Source organism: Leptinotarsa decemlineata, unplaced genomic scaffold (assembly GCF_025532065.1).
Source record: "Leptinotarsa decemlineata unplaced genomic scaffold, Ldec_3_MD MMD2_P_RNA_scaffold_9, whole genome shotgun sequence".
NCBI classification, from domain to species: Eukaryota; Metazoa; Arthropoda; class Insecta; order Coleoptera; family Chrysomelidae; genus Leptinotarsa; species Leptinotarsa decemlineata.
In genome coordinates, this window is record NW_027412536.1 from 2,793,814 (window position 1) to 2,809,606 (window position 15,793).

The 15,793-nt window shown below is 37.1% G+C and overlaps 2 protein-coding genes across 2 annotated transcripts in view; one reads left to right on the plus strand and one right to left on the minus strand.

Moving 5' to 3' along the window:
* LOC111514384 (pyridoxine/pyridoxamine 5'-phosphate oxidase-like) overlaps positions 1–15,793 on the plus strand; it is a 63,419-nt gene that overhangs the window by 13,714 nt on the left and 33,912 nt on the right. The window lies entirely within an intron of this gene.
* LOC141480596 (uncharacterized) lies at positions 1,583–2,481 on the minus strand. Its single transcript, XM_074170786.1, has 2 exons — positions 2,256–2,481; positions 1,583–2,192 (listed from the first exon to the last, which is right to left on the minus strand). Exons 1-2 carry the CDS (start codon positions 2,405–2,407, stop codon positions 1,583–1,585), a joined length of 762 nt encoding a protein of 253 aa, XP_074026887.1. The 5' UTR covers positions 2,408–2,481.

The window sequence follows — 15,793 nt, forward strand, 5'->3', positions numbered from 1 at the left end:
CCTCATAGTAGTCATCTGAATCAGATGATATACTCATGATGTCGTCGTCGTCATAATCAGCTGAATCAGATGATATACTAATCACATCATCCGCATTATTATCGTCAACAGCATCTATGTCGTCCTGAATACCTTGTTCCACTCGTTCTGCGAAATCATCAGGAAGATCATAGATTCGCTGCAGAAATTGAGCGAAGGTTGTACTCAAATGATCAGACGTTGAATCTATTTCATGTACTTGGATGGGTCCTGTACTCGACATTGTGGAAGAATGATATAGAACTGGGATTGTTGCTATATTTATATTGGAAGAAATGAAATGGAGGGGGTGAAATGTAGAACAGTGTTTGAGATTCGAAAACATCAAGAATGAAACTCTGAGCGATTATTAGGAGAAATTCTAGTGATTATTATGGAAAAAAAAACTAATAAGAGGGAGAGGAAGGGAGGAAGACACTGCCCCAGCCTCGCAGTGCCTCGTGTACACCAACCAAAAAGTGTGTACTCCGTGGAAGGAAAGGAAAGGAAATGATGGACGAGTAGATGATTATATGTCATCATCGGAATTGAGGACATCATCATCGATTAGGATTGGGGATGGCGGAGGACTATCCTCGATGAGGATAGGGGATGGTGGAGGACGTCTAACGTCAAGCTCGTCATCAGCATCATCACCAGAGTCGTCGTCGTCATCATCATCGTCGTCGCTACTCATTGGGACAATGTCATCATAAGCAGGGTCCCACCATCCGTCAGGATCTGGATATTCCGAGTCATCCAAGTGTCCTTCGTCACTGCCAGTGACATGTTGAACTTGCATCCTGATGTCGTGATCCCGGTATTCGTATGGCGGACTGTGGGGTTCCGTGGTGGAAGAGACTACCTGTACCTGGCTGTTATCCCAGTAATTGAAGTTGTACCCCTGATCCGGGCAGCTATAGGGTTCGGAGGTTGAATCGGGTTCCATCTCGATGCTAGCTGATCAACTGAATGTTTCATCAGATGATTTCTACTTTTATACTTTCGAGAGGGAGTGGGAGAGGAGTGGAACATTGAGTAGGGGTAAATTGTAGTGTGACATAAGACATATTCAATGAGTAGGGGTAAATTGCAAAGTGACATAAGACATATTCAATGAAAGAGATACTTGAATGGATAAAATACAAATGAAATATACTTGTCGATTTCACTATGAAACATGTCTATTTTTTATTTTTTAAATTTTCTTCACATGAAATTATTTACAAGTGATTAGAGGACACAAAAATTGATGTGAGGTATTTGTCTAGAAGAACTTGGAATTGAAATAAAAAAAATAATAATAATAATAAGAGGAAGTGAAGAAAAATGCTCCAACCATCGCATTGTTCAATGTGTACCAAACCAAAAAACAGTGTACACCCTTTATTTCACTTCCTTTTCCTTTATTCAATATAAACTTAACAAATATAAACTTAAAACTACCATAATTAAATACTCCTAACTAACCTAAAACTAATCTTACATTTACACTTCATCTACAAAAAGAGTGTCCATAACTGTCACTATTTTTTTGTACAGCTTTATCGAAGAGGTCTCTGCTTTACACCTTTCCTGCAGAGATGCATAATTGGATTTCCCTCCGTCGGTTATCCATTTCAGCCATTTGTCGCTTCATGGTAACCAACGCGGCCTCGCTAGATCGGGCAGCTCGTTCTGCTTTCTTGCATCTCTGCAGAAAAACACTCATCTTTTCACTAACCTCTCCGATAGGCTGTGGCACCAACACCTCAGGATCCGCCGGTGTCGCTGGCAGCGGTGGTAGTCGCGTCACCAACGGCGACAATATCACCAACTCCGGAGAAGGACTCCTCGGAATTTCCACTGCTGCTGGTGCTGCTGCTGGTGTGGAGGCCCTCTTACGAGAGGTCGAAAAACTACCTGCATAAGGATTAGTCCTATTGCAAGTAGCTCGGTACTTTGAAATAGGACCAACCTTTGCTGCAGGTCGTTGGCAAACCTTCTTCACAGCCCTGACTTCCTCCTCCTCCTCGAATAAGTCAGGGCTAGAAGATCTGCACCTAACTCGCGAACGCGAAGTGGTTGGCTGGTCAACCGTCACCGCTCTCGAAGATGCTGCCTCCTCCTGGTCAGCGGACACCGGCAGAATAGACGCCACAGCATTATTCACCTCCTGTGTATTGGTTGCCATTCTGAAAAAGAAGAAATAATACAAAGTTAGTTGATATAAAAAATAACATTCCTAATTTACTTACTCAAATATCAAGTTGGTCGTTGGAACGTACTGCCTTGTTGTGGAGTGGACTGCTCTCGATGAGATGACTTCTCGAACTGAATGTTGTGGAGTGCTCTCCGGAGGGTATCGACTTCGATGCGTGAGCGGTGGGAAAATGGTGGGAGCGCACATGCGCGATGAGGGTAGGGGTGTACATGCGCAAATGTTGGGAGTCGGGGGGCGGGGCTTCGGGGAGGGGAGGGGCGGGGCTTCGGAAAGGGGCGGGGCTTCGGAAAGGGGCGGGGTATCCGAAAAGTTGGTGGCGACGGGGGGGGGCGTGGCCCTAACGGGCCCCGCCCACTGCCTGGGCTCCGCCCAGGTGGGTGGGGCCTCCGGCCCCAGGTAGGCGGGACATCTGGAGAGACATCTACGCCCTCTTCGCGCGCGCGTTCGTAACATAATATGCAACCGAACACCTAACCTAACGTATTAACGTATTAACGTAACCTAACCTAGTACGCTAACCTACCGCTATGCAACCGAACACCTAACCTATCGTATGTATTAACGTAACCTAACCTAGTACGCTAACCTACCGCTATGCAACCGAACACCTAACCTAACCTAACCTAACCTAACCTAACCTAACCTAACCTAACCTAACCTACAGTAACTATTAACCTAACCTAACGAGGGAATACTAACCTAACACCTAACCTAACGTAAGTATGCAGCTAACCTAACGTAGCTATTAACCTAACCTAACGAGGGAATACATTCACCATGTTGGTTCCATTAATACATCATCAGTTGGTTTTGGTTTTGGTTGTATTATTCTATGATTTGGATTAATGTTCAGTCCTGGATATCCCAGTCCACCTGATGATGATGGCCTGACTTTATAGTTTCTCTCCAAAACTTCTTTATGGTTTTTCTCCAATACTTCAACTCTCTGTTCCAGTACATCATACTTTTTCATTGTAGTCCCTGTTATGTTTGACATAGCATCAAATTTTTTATTTGTAGACGCTGTTATGTCAGACATTTTTATGTCTACATCACTTGTAAGTTTGTCAAATTTACGAGTGAAAGTTATCCGAGCCTCTGCAATTTTATCGTCAAATGCTTGCCGGGCGTCCCGAGCAATATTGCCTATTGTGGATTGTATTGCAGCTTGTAGGGCTAGAAGTATAACTTCCTTTGCTCCATTAATTTCCCCCTCAAGATATGATACAGTTACACAATCACTCTTGTCAATTGGTTCACTTGTATTTTTCAATATTTTCCTTTGCATGTCATAATGACCATCTTTTGTTAATTTAAAACCATTCCCAGGAGGACCTCGAATGACATTACCACCCCATTTTCTTTTTCTACCAAACTTATCGATTGTTTTAGACATTGTGCACTCTACGATGATTCTCTTCAAACTGATATTTCTGTCATTTACATTATACTATATATTGCAGTAATTGATTAGGGAAATAGAAATAATACAAATAAAATTTTAATCATTTTATATTCATTACAGTAATACATATACATACATACATAATACATTAATATCACATTACTTCTATCATATATTATTAATTATAAATGGCTACATAAATATCAATATTGAATTTTCCGGTTTTGAAGATATTGAATGATATTTCAATCATTGATCTCGGCAGATAATAAATTAATCAATTGATCCAATGGAGTCTCCTGAGATTGTGATTGTTGAATAATATTACTTATCCAACGAATGTTCTCATTTGGATCGTTTTCATAAAATTCAATATCATTATGACCCCAAGGAAGAGTGTGGGTAGTATTCGGAATGATAAATCGTTTATCATCGTGATATGATAATGCAACTTTATTTTTTAATTCAGTATACATATCATGTAACACGCTTCTAAATGAATTCATCTTTCTGAATATCATACCACCTTGTTCGACGATTTTTTGATAATCTTCGCATGTCAATTCATTCTTTATTACAGATCGTTTAACCCCTTTGGCTTTCTTAAATTCACCATCAACAGATTTCACATAATATGCTTTAGCACCTGTACCATAAAAACTCATGATTGGATCATTTGGAAATTCATCTTTGAAGTTACCCAAGACTGAACTTGTTACTGGAATATTGAATTGGTTAACTATACTGTAATTGGATGTATCAAATCTACTTATGTTAGTTTTTATGAATTCATAAAAATTTTCTGTGTTTACTTTAAGAATGAGCGAGTCGGTATCTGTGTAAAGTAAAGAGACATTTTCATCAAAGTGTTGTTTGATGCATCCATAGAAAAAGTCATACATGACTGTTTTAGATAATTCTAATATGGAAAATCCCAAATATAATGGTTTATCGTAATGAACCTTCACTCTACCCAATTGAATGGCAACGAAATTATCAGTGAAAATTGAACAATTTTTGAAATTTGGTTTGGCTATGAGAGTGCTGGCACCTATATTTTTCTTTATATTTTCCCAATGTGTAACGAGTCTAACATCAATTCGATTATCTACATTCTCCATTGTCTTTCCATACACCGCATTATTCATTAGTTTATAGAAATCTTTAACAGATTTGTTGTTAGACCTATTACGCATTTCAGTATTAAGATCTATATAGGGTTTCATCCAGCATGATTGTTTGAATTTCAATACTCTATGTGTATTCATTACAATCAATCCATTTTTGACAGCTTGCTGTAGATTCCTATAATGAACAATATATTTTCTTTTATCATTCAAATTTGGAATTAATTTGGGAATTTTCGATTGTGTACGAGGTGGTATTATTTTTTCGACTAAAAATGGAAGGTCAGAATGTTTATCATGCAACTCTTGTGGATAATGAATGTCCACTTCAAATACATACCCATACGGACTATCAGTACTCACATCCATCACATCGAGATTAAGAATTTCATTTGGTGTCAACCATGTAAATTCACTTGTTGGTAGAGGTTGTGACATACTGTGACCGTATAGATTTGTTGCACTAAATATGTAATGAATGTGGAAGGTTCGTTGGGATTATAATTGGGTAAAAATCTATTATTTGCTATATGTTTCCTCTCGCTACATTGACTAATTCCACCTCGTATACCTTTTTGAAAAAAGTGAATCATATCAATGTCAGTTAGTAATTCCAATTCAACATTAGTGAACTTCAACATGGCATCCCATGATAATCCAGGTGCAGTGTAATATTGTGCCGGATCTAAGTTATATATCTCTAAACTTGTGGTGCGGAAGTTTTCAAAAATATCACATAGTAGCAATACATCCGACTTCAAATACAAATCAGAGTATTCCCCCAAATTCTGACACTCGAATAAATTCCAAACTTTTCTAGCCCTATCATAATCAGTTTCCGATATATGTTCACAATTGAGTGTGTCATAAAACTGATTTTTTGTCGGAAGTAATGGATAATTCAATTTGTCAATGTCATCAACAAAACTATATGGAAATACACCTTTCTGTCTCATCAAATTGAATTTCTCAATTTGTGGGAAATGTTTGTGCATCTCCAAACATTGATCGGAGGTCAAGTTTGCACCCAACTTCTCCAACGAATTAGTCATAAATTTATAACTATCGATAAATCTCATTTTGAGATAATTCTTCCTAACCACACCATCTTTATCGGTATAGCTGTGTGTAAAGAGATGCTTCGTGAAAGATATATATTTCTCTTTAGTTTGCGGGATAACATCAACTTTCTCTTTATTCCTATACAATTCTTTTATGAATAAATGACAATCATAACCACTTAAATTATGAAAAATGATAGGTATGAAGTTTGGTATTTTGAAATTTAAATTACATTTCGAGTGAGCGGCATGTGATCTTTTCTTTCCTGTGACATGACAATGATCTCTTACTTTGACGTCACCATCAGTAAATGCTTTATTACATATACCACAAGTTCTGGCTGCAACAAACTGTTCTTCTTCTTCGACAGTTTGTGTATCCATTGGTTTAGGGTTTCTGAGATGATTTTCATGTATCTCTTTCAAATCATCTTCAATGCTACTCACAAATTTCTGAGCTGCATCTACACCCCTATATGTAACAAATTTTGTCAAATCATCATTATATGAACACTTTATCAAATAAGCAAATGAATATGGGGCATGTTTGAATGTTTTAATCGTGTATGAACTTCCAGGATTTGGCTCATTCACATGAATCGGTTTAAGCACTGATTCAAAATCAGCATACACTACAAATGGCACCCTCATTTGCCTCTCAAAGTTTTCAAACATTAGTTTATTTTCCGCAACCATTCTACCATATTTATTGATCTTTAAATTAGTAGTTGGTGTTGTGGTACTAATGTGATTACAATCATACATATTATGACGTAAAAGCAATCTCTCATCAGAAAAATATATCAAACATCCGTCACAAAAATATTTTTTCTGTCTATGAGCTGATAGTTGATTAGAAACTAATCTTGAAAGATCTTTGATCCAACAATAGTGACCATTACCGGAGTCATCAGTTATAAACAACAAATTGACATGTCTCCGGAGTCTTCTCTGTGAGTATCGCAATGGACCAATCACTTCATACTTCATTTTACTCTTCTCAAATGTACTCTCTAAACCGTAAACATTAATTGAAATATCATTCCTATCTTCGAATATTTCGATACTCTTATTATTAACTTTAACCGGAAAATCCATACCTGTGACATCTAAAACAGTGGAAAAATGTGGATATGACGTAAGTTCGGACACTCGACTATCTGCAGGATATAATGCTGATGTTATAGCCCAAGCAAAACAATATTGATCTTCATTACGAACATTCACAACAGCTTTCTTCCATTGAATACATTGAGGCAGCTTCACATATGAACGTCCTTCCAGTGGACTGTATTTATTAATGTTGACCTCGAGAAACAATATTTTTTCACAAGTCCAACCTGAATTATAAAAAAAAAAATATTACTATTCAATCTTATTGAAATTTTTAAAAAATAAATACCTGAGTCACGATCCTGGAACTCAGTCGTTTGAGCCACAATTACATCACGGAATCCATCAAAAACAGCATTCAAATCTGAAGATTGGTCCACTATTTTATTTTGGGAATTAAATGACTTCGTGTCCCTCGAATCATCAGTCTGAAGAATATAATTCCCAAAAACTTCCATATTCACCTTGATGCTTTTATGGATCCTGATGGCTGATTCCAGTAATTCAATGACCTTCTGCCTAATCTTATTGAAAAATGACATGTAGTCACTGGTTACAATCGAACTCTCCACCCTGTATGTAGCAATGCGGCAATTGAATGCATTCGTTATAATTTGAACACCGTCAGACAATTGAACACATGCATTATTTTTATGACTCATGGTTCTTCGGTGAGAATTCACTTGGCTCATAGGAATTGTCACATTACAACAATTGCACGTATACATAGGTGTTGCATTATCCACTCTCACCCGTTTCACTGCAGGCCCTCCTTGGCAACTCTGGAGCTGATGCCGACGAAGATTATCACTACGAGTGAAAGATTTACCACAGTCACAGGAATACATTTTATATAATAGTTCTCACTAACTCACTTGATGTAAACTGACATAGCCAACACTCGTACGCTTCTTAAATACACTCTGATAGGACCCGTCAAGACGTCATAGCCAACCCCACTTCTCAACTACATGCGCCAAGATTACCTCCCAACTGAATGCGATAACAGATGTCGATATACGAGCAAGCAGTGGTCGTTGCGGTCTCGGAGAGGGTAGACGCTAGGCAAACAGTCCTCGGCTGCCGTTGTGTCACCATCGATAGCGGGGCTAGAGCGAACCTTCATCGCTTCAGGAGAGGTGAGGGCAGACCGATGAATACGCATTACTCTGCCACACGTCGTGGAGTGAACATGTCGCTCTCTAGCCGTTGAACGGTTATTGCTGTGACGTCACTCCACTACTAACTTGGTGCCCTAACACCGATGGAGCATTTATTACTTGGAGGATCTTCGAAGTATGCAGACGTATGTTTGTACATAGACAAACAAGCACATGATGAAACCCTGTACCGTGCATTCTCCTACACACACACATAAACACACAAAATCTCATATGAAAAAAAAATCTGAACGATCCATGCACCAGACACTTCAAGGTCACAATGCCTTGACTTCACTGCACAACAAAAAAACTTCACCAAACAACAACCAATAAAAAAAGCAATTAATACGTCATAGTGGTGGGGGGAGGCCGAGAATCAGCTGTAAACAACTACTATTCTCGACATTCCTTTTTTATCAATATATAGCCATAAGAGGACCAGAAAAGTAAAGACGACCGAAATCGACCGCCGAATGGGATTCGTTCTGTCTTTCACTGCAATTTTTAGAGTAGGGTGAACGCGAACAAAACTCGGGCAATGGGAAGCACGATATCTTCTCCGGCTAGGAAAATGAGGATTTCTGAAAGGGAGATCGACTGGCAACCGCGGTATGATACACCGAAGGCTCACTTGGATCTCGCACGCATCGCAAATGCAAGTTCTAAGATACAAAAGCGGATTTGAAATTTGTAACCCTCAATGAACAGAAAATCGAAACCCGACCTTAAGAACAAGGCAATCTACAACACGAAATTCAAGCCTGTATCATCTATGTTTCAGGCATGTGGGAGAGATTTCAAAATAAAGTACTAAGGATAATAGTAAATGCTCCGAGGTTCGTGCAAAATGAAGCTACCTTCAGAGATTTGTAGCTGCCTTCAATTTAGCAGTCCATCCAGTCAAGGAATCGGCAAATTCTCGATAACGCGGAAACTCACGATGGTTTGTTAGTCAGGGAAGCTATAGATCAAGCTGAAGACGACTCCTCCCGTTATAGAAGGCCCCGACACTCAGCCGTGCGAGGCCCTCATATCCTCCGTTAATGGTTGAAAACACCCCAGTCAGGAAGGGGTGCACCGTGATGGGCGGTGCGGATGTCCAAGGACTTTCTTACCGTAACATAAGCTACAGTTCGGCCTCGTTTGTCCTTCTGACAAACAGCACGCCAAAAGGGTAGGGGAGTTAGGCTCCATCCTGAACTAACTCAAGATTACAATCGGAGAAAACATTCGTGAATACTGACACCACAAATAAGACCCTATGGGAAACAGTGCTGTCTGGTCTTAAATCACGGATTATTTTTGTTTCAGCTCTGGTTTCAATGAGCGAACCACTCATAAAATCAATAGAATATCCATGGCGTGATTGCTCAGACCCCTTCTATGTAAAATATTTTGTTGAAAACTCTCAACCTACCGCACTCTTGATGAAGAAATGATGGAAATATCCGAAAAAGTTCAGCTTTCAATTCACATTGGTGCTGAGTACACCTCAAGTGACAATGCTTGACATTGTTAAGTTAAATTGAAAATATTTATTATAATTGGGAATAAATTCATATTAGGTGAGAGATTTTCTTACATTATGGTCCATGAATTAAATATCTGAACAAAATACGCGCGAATAATTTTAATTTTTGCATCACCCATCAACATGTGTACAAAGTTGGGACAATCTATTTCTCACTTTGAGAGTTTTTGACAAAACAAAAACGAACCGGGAAAAATACTGGGGTTTCTACGCATCTTGGTTGTGTATATTGTAACGAATCTGAAGCCGCCCCTGACCGATATGCCGGTCAGCGAACAAACACATATGACATCACCGCAAAAGAATGCAGTCGGCAACCGCCGGTAAAACTCTAGTCGAGTACCGAATCGACTACAGATTTCTAGAAAGAACCGTTACATTATAAAAGCCCGGCTTTCCGACCCAAGGGAACAGTTCAGAAAGCGAATCGAGCGGCTAAACAAGAAATTCTGATAGTGGAAATAAATTAAGCATTAGTTGCTAAGTGTTGTAAATAAATTAGTTTGTGATGAGTGAAATATTGTTGGAAATAAATTTTTTCAAGGCAGTTGATTCTTTAATTTGTTACAATATGTATTTTCCAGTAATCGCTCAAGTTTCATCTATTTATTACAGGTAGTTTTAACGAGTTTTGTATATTTTATACAGGGGTGCGCCAAAGTCCGGAATAAAATTAATATCTTTTTAACCAGTATTTTAAGGAAAAAAACGCTGAAACACGTCAGTTGATTTCACGTTGTACGCATTGGCAATAAAATGAATTTTTTTTTCAACCCCTTAGCTGCAACCCTCCACAACTTTTTTTTTCAAATGCAAACCTATGTCGTGTAAGGGCTCATTGAAAAGCTCGTAAAAAATGGATTCTGACCATATCCTTTTTCGTTGGTTACAACGAAATGAGAAAAAACTCTTTTGAAAAGTTACAAATACCTAACTTAGTGCTATCTACGGATGAATTAACGTAACAGATACTGAAATTTGCCTCCACCTTCTACTTGGTAGGCTCCTAGGCGATGGTAAAACCCGTCAACAGAATTCCGAATGGCCTCAGCCGGTATGTTATGTGATTCCATTATAATTCTGCTTTTTAGATCTTCAATATTAGCCGCCCTATTTTGATAAACATTGTCTTTCATATATCCCCAATAAAAATAATCTAATGGCGTCAAGTCTGGGGATCTTGTCGGCCATTCAATTGTACCACGTCGTCCAATCCAGCGTCCTGCAAATATGTCATTGAGATATTCTCTGACATTAATACCAAAATATGGGGGAGCGCTGTTCTATTGGAAACAAAGTGTTTCAGTGGGGATATCTGGATCTGCTTCATTGGGAAACATAACATCTATAGCAGGAACTAATTCAAAGCGTAAAAAGTCTAAGTAGCGTGCAGCTGTGAGGTTTCCCTCAAAAAAGTATGGCCCTAATATTCTGTTGTTGATGATGCCTGCCCATACATTTACTTTCTGAGGACGCTGCGTACAAGTTTCGCATATCCAGTGTGGGTTTTCCTAACTACAGAATCGATAGTTGTGCCTGTTAACTACTCCATGTAAATAAAAAGTAGCTTCGTCCGAAAAGAGTATGTTGAGTGGAAAACCCATTATTCTCGTCACATCGCCTCATTATTTCCTCACAAAATTGCAAACGCCTGTTACAGTCATCTTCCAAGAGCTCTTGGACAAGACATACCTTATATGGGTGTATTTTTCTGTTTTCAAAAATCTCCCAATCGTACGTCTAGACGCAGGATTGTTTTGGGCTAATGAAACCGTTGACAAATGTGAATCATTCTGCAGAGATACGGCAATGTCCAATTTTTGATCTTCGTCTAAAACATGTGGCCGGCCACTTCTGAGCAAGTCCTTCACTGTACCTTGTTCTTCAAATTTGTGTAAGATATTACTCACAGTAGCCTGGGAAATGTGATTTTCCGGATATTTTGCATTAAATAAAGTACACTCCTCACTTTGACTCCGCATTCTATCCCCACATCCCAACAATATCAAGACTTCGATACGCTGCCTCTCTGACAATATCATTTTTGTTTAGCAAATTAAAAAAGAATACTTTGAAGGTACCCAATTAATAAACTGAACATACATATTTTCAATTTCACCCAGAAATGCCACAATTTCAAAACTGAGTCATCAGGGCATTCATTTTGGTACAAAAAATGCAACAACCTTTTTCTCTTTTTGAGGTACACTGGTCAACAATTTCTTGGGATGGAATTATTTTATGTGTAAGTTTTTGGTGAAAAAATAAAATCCACAGAATGTTGATGCTACATTACGTTATCAGTTTTACACATAAATCAATAAAATTTGTTGTGATGCCTGGCCCGGTTGGTCTGTTCTGAAAATTTGTAAACTTTTAGAAAGTAGAAAGTAGGTACTGGTGATCCTTAGCATTTGTTGAGCAATGTACATCATCACCACTTATTTGTTTTTTGCAACGTTAATTCACCCGTAGATAGCACTAAGTAGGTATTTCTAACTTTTTTGGTTTTAAAAGAGTTTTTTTCTCATTTCGTGGTAACCGCATGAGTAAAAAAATAAAGGGTATGGTCAGATTCCATTTTTTACGAGCTTTTCAATGAGCCCATACACGACATAGGTTTGCATTTGAAAAAAAAAAGTTGGGGAGGGTTGCAGCTAATATTTCATTTTATTGTCAAACAATGCGTACAACGTGAAATCAACTGACGTGTTTCAGCGTTTTTTTTCCTAAAGTACTGGTTAAAAAGATATTAATTTTATTCCGGACTTTTGCGCACCCCTGTATAACAGGCTGGTTTCAGTCAAGACAAGCTCAGTTGGTGTTGACTCGGCTTGTTTTGACTCAGTTTGTTAATTAATATTATTAAGCTTAGTCATTTTTATTGTCAGACAGCTAATCATTTGTCACTATGAAAGTACCTACTTTAGTTATTTAAGTAATGCTTCATAGTAAGATTTTCAATTAACAGGTTCACAGGTTCATACTGTAGGAAAAAGCTCAAGAAAGTGGTGTATTGTGAAACACGTGTTGCGATTTTGTGTTCATGATAAATGAGAAATAAATATTTCTATGATTTTTTACCGCTTGAAGGTACTCAACAGGTAAACATAACTCAGGTACTCAACTTAATTGAGTGCCTGAGTTTTGTTTACCTGTGACAATGCACGGGTACGCTAATTTGAAAACCGATGAGAAAATTAGATCGACTTTATCATTTTGCAGGTTATATCCGCAATGCTTATGAATTTCCAAGGATTCCCAAATAATTGAGTTTCCAACCATTGCTTGCATAGTGCAAAATTTCCGTATCATTTAGATTCAGGAACTAGTCATTGCATTTTAAGATGAAATGGTTTGAAAACGTTCTTTCATGTTCAGCGTACTGTCTTGAGGAATTTCGGCCACATTGTCCCACATAAAAACACTATTACACTCCGGACACTTAAGCATATAAAATCCAGATTTTTCCATCTTGTCTACTACATCTTTGAATTTCTTAGAATTCCAAATAATTGAGTTTCCAACACTTGCTTGTATAGTGCAGAATCGTTATGACTGCCATCATCCGAAGACGATTGTGGATACTAACAATCGAAACGTCGTGAAGTAAGCTGGCTTGAAATGTTTTAATTTGTAATAATTTTTAATTGTTAAATTTTCAATTGTTGCTTGTATTTTAATTCATTCTAATTTCTTTTAGGGTTTTTTGCTTAATATAATTATTATTTTCAGGGATTTCAAATCTTTTTATATCATAATAGGCAATGAAAACTCGCGTGATAAAGATTTAAGCCACATATTTACATTTCAAATAGTTTACCAAATTCGTATTATTCTCAATTGTCTTTTCAACAATTCTACGTATAGAAACATTGCAGGTTTATTAAACTGATATACCTCGACCTAATTATGTATTACTGCAACTGATTGCAGTTCAGATATATAACAAATAGATAATAAGTTATACCAATTTGGTATAACTCCGATTCTAACGAGATCATTAGTGTGCATGTACTGAAGTTCGATGTAAGATGTCAACTTTGATAGGAATAAAACGGAACTCTTGGTAATGACTGGTTTCAATTAAACTACCTGGAAAACTCAACATTTCATCCGAATTAATGAAATGATTCTCGGGGTTTCAATCGGGAAAATTACAAAGAAATTTCTGCATAGAGCGACAGCTCTGTACACTCGTGTCGTTCACAGTTTCAGCTGTTTAGCATGTTTAGTATGTTGGTGAGAGGCATACAAGTCAGAAATATTTGGCGTGTTCGACGATTTTCTGCTATTGAAAAATGGATCAAATAATTTGCATCAAATTTTGTGAAAAAAATGGAATGGTGACAGTGGCATACGGTGATTGTGCTCCGAGTCAGAGGTACAAGCTTTTCACAAAATGTCGAGAAGATATGAATGACTACGCTCGCCCTGGACGCCCCAGAACATCAACAACTGAGGAAAATGTTGGGAAAGTGAAGAAAATTAATATGGAGAACCGTCGAAAAATTATTAGAGAAGTTGCTGAGGATGTCGGCATATGGGTTGGCTTATGTCATGTATTTTTTTGTAATTTTGGGCATGAAGCGTGTGGCAGCGAAGTTTCTTCCAAAATTGCTGAGTTTCAACCAAAACAAAACCGGCGCATGATCATCGCTCAGGAATTGTTGAATGACGAAACGGCGATCCAGATTTGCTTAAAAGGATCATACTTCAGCCACCGTATTCACTAGATTTAGCCTCCTAAGACTTTTTCCTGTTCTCAAGTTTTAAGAGACCCGTGAATGGACGGCGTTTCGTGAATGTTGCACATCAGAAATGCTTCGAGGATTAGAAAAAACGCTGACAAAAGTGTATTATATCTGAGGACTACTTTGAAAGGGACGAAATAGAAATTGATGAATAAATGTTTTTTTAGAAAAAAGAAAATTCATCTTATTTTTTTAACAGACTAGGTTCAGTTTTTCATATCGATATAGATATACTCACCTGCGATTTATTTCATTCTACAGAGTGTTCACTAAGTTATTATATCTGAAAACACTTTTTATTTTATTTAAGTAATACAAAATCGCAAAACATGTTTCGCTACACGTTTTCATAATAATAAGTTAGTATGTGTTGCGGTTTTGTGAACTGTCTAGTTGAAATATCACAATGAAGTGTTACTTGAATAAGTTACAAATGTTTATCAAGTACCGGCCAATTCCATCAGATAATTCTTATTTGTTTTTCATTAACCTTCCACATTTTGAAAAAAATAGGAACTAAACAACGATATCCTCCACAAAAAATGTATTTTCTTCAATTTTTATTTGTTTATGCTCGTTCAATATTTTTGTAAATAATATAATAGTTTTATTTACTTCTATTCAGTACAGTTCAAATGAGTACTATAATTTATACAAGCATATAGTTTGAAGTACTCATAAGCATACATTCAGAATCAAATCCCCCCCTTGAAAATTGTGGAATATATCTCAAAAAAGTTTTCTTCTGGAATTACAGGCTTGTAATATTTATCGTTTCACATTAATTTTATTTCATATCTCATTTGTTTGTAAATCAACTCAAGTATTTCACCATCCATCTTAATCCCCTGGTCAAATTCTATCACATATAACTTAGATGACGAATTTCATGACAAACTGAAGAGTCATACTTTTTTCAGCACTTTATCGGTAACTGAAAACACTATTTCTAACGAGACTTTCAGACACCTCAGCAAATTTGAGTGCTTTATAAAGCTCAAATTAACCATTCTTTTCAATATAAAAAATATATAAGAGTAATGAATATTACTGGAGTTTTTTCCCAACACCAAACCGTTATTTTACCACCTCGACACGTGTTTCGATCACCAAGTGATAATCTTCAAGAGGAAGATCAAACTAATCATACTTACAAAGCTATATAGTTACCTATTCTAGGTTTTGAATGTCTTTAATTAATTTTACAATTTGCCTTATCTACTTGTCCTAAATTATTTTTACAATGTGACCTTATGTAATAATCAAGTAAATCTAATAATTAAAATAATTATATAAATAATTATAAAATTATTTTCATATATTGCCTTACCTACTGGTGTTAAATAAATATTACAATGTGTCCATATGTAATAGTAAGGTGAATCTAATAATTGAAATATTATAAGCTTTATTAAATT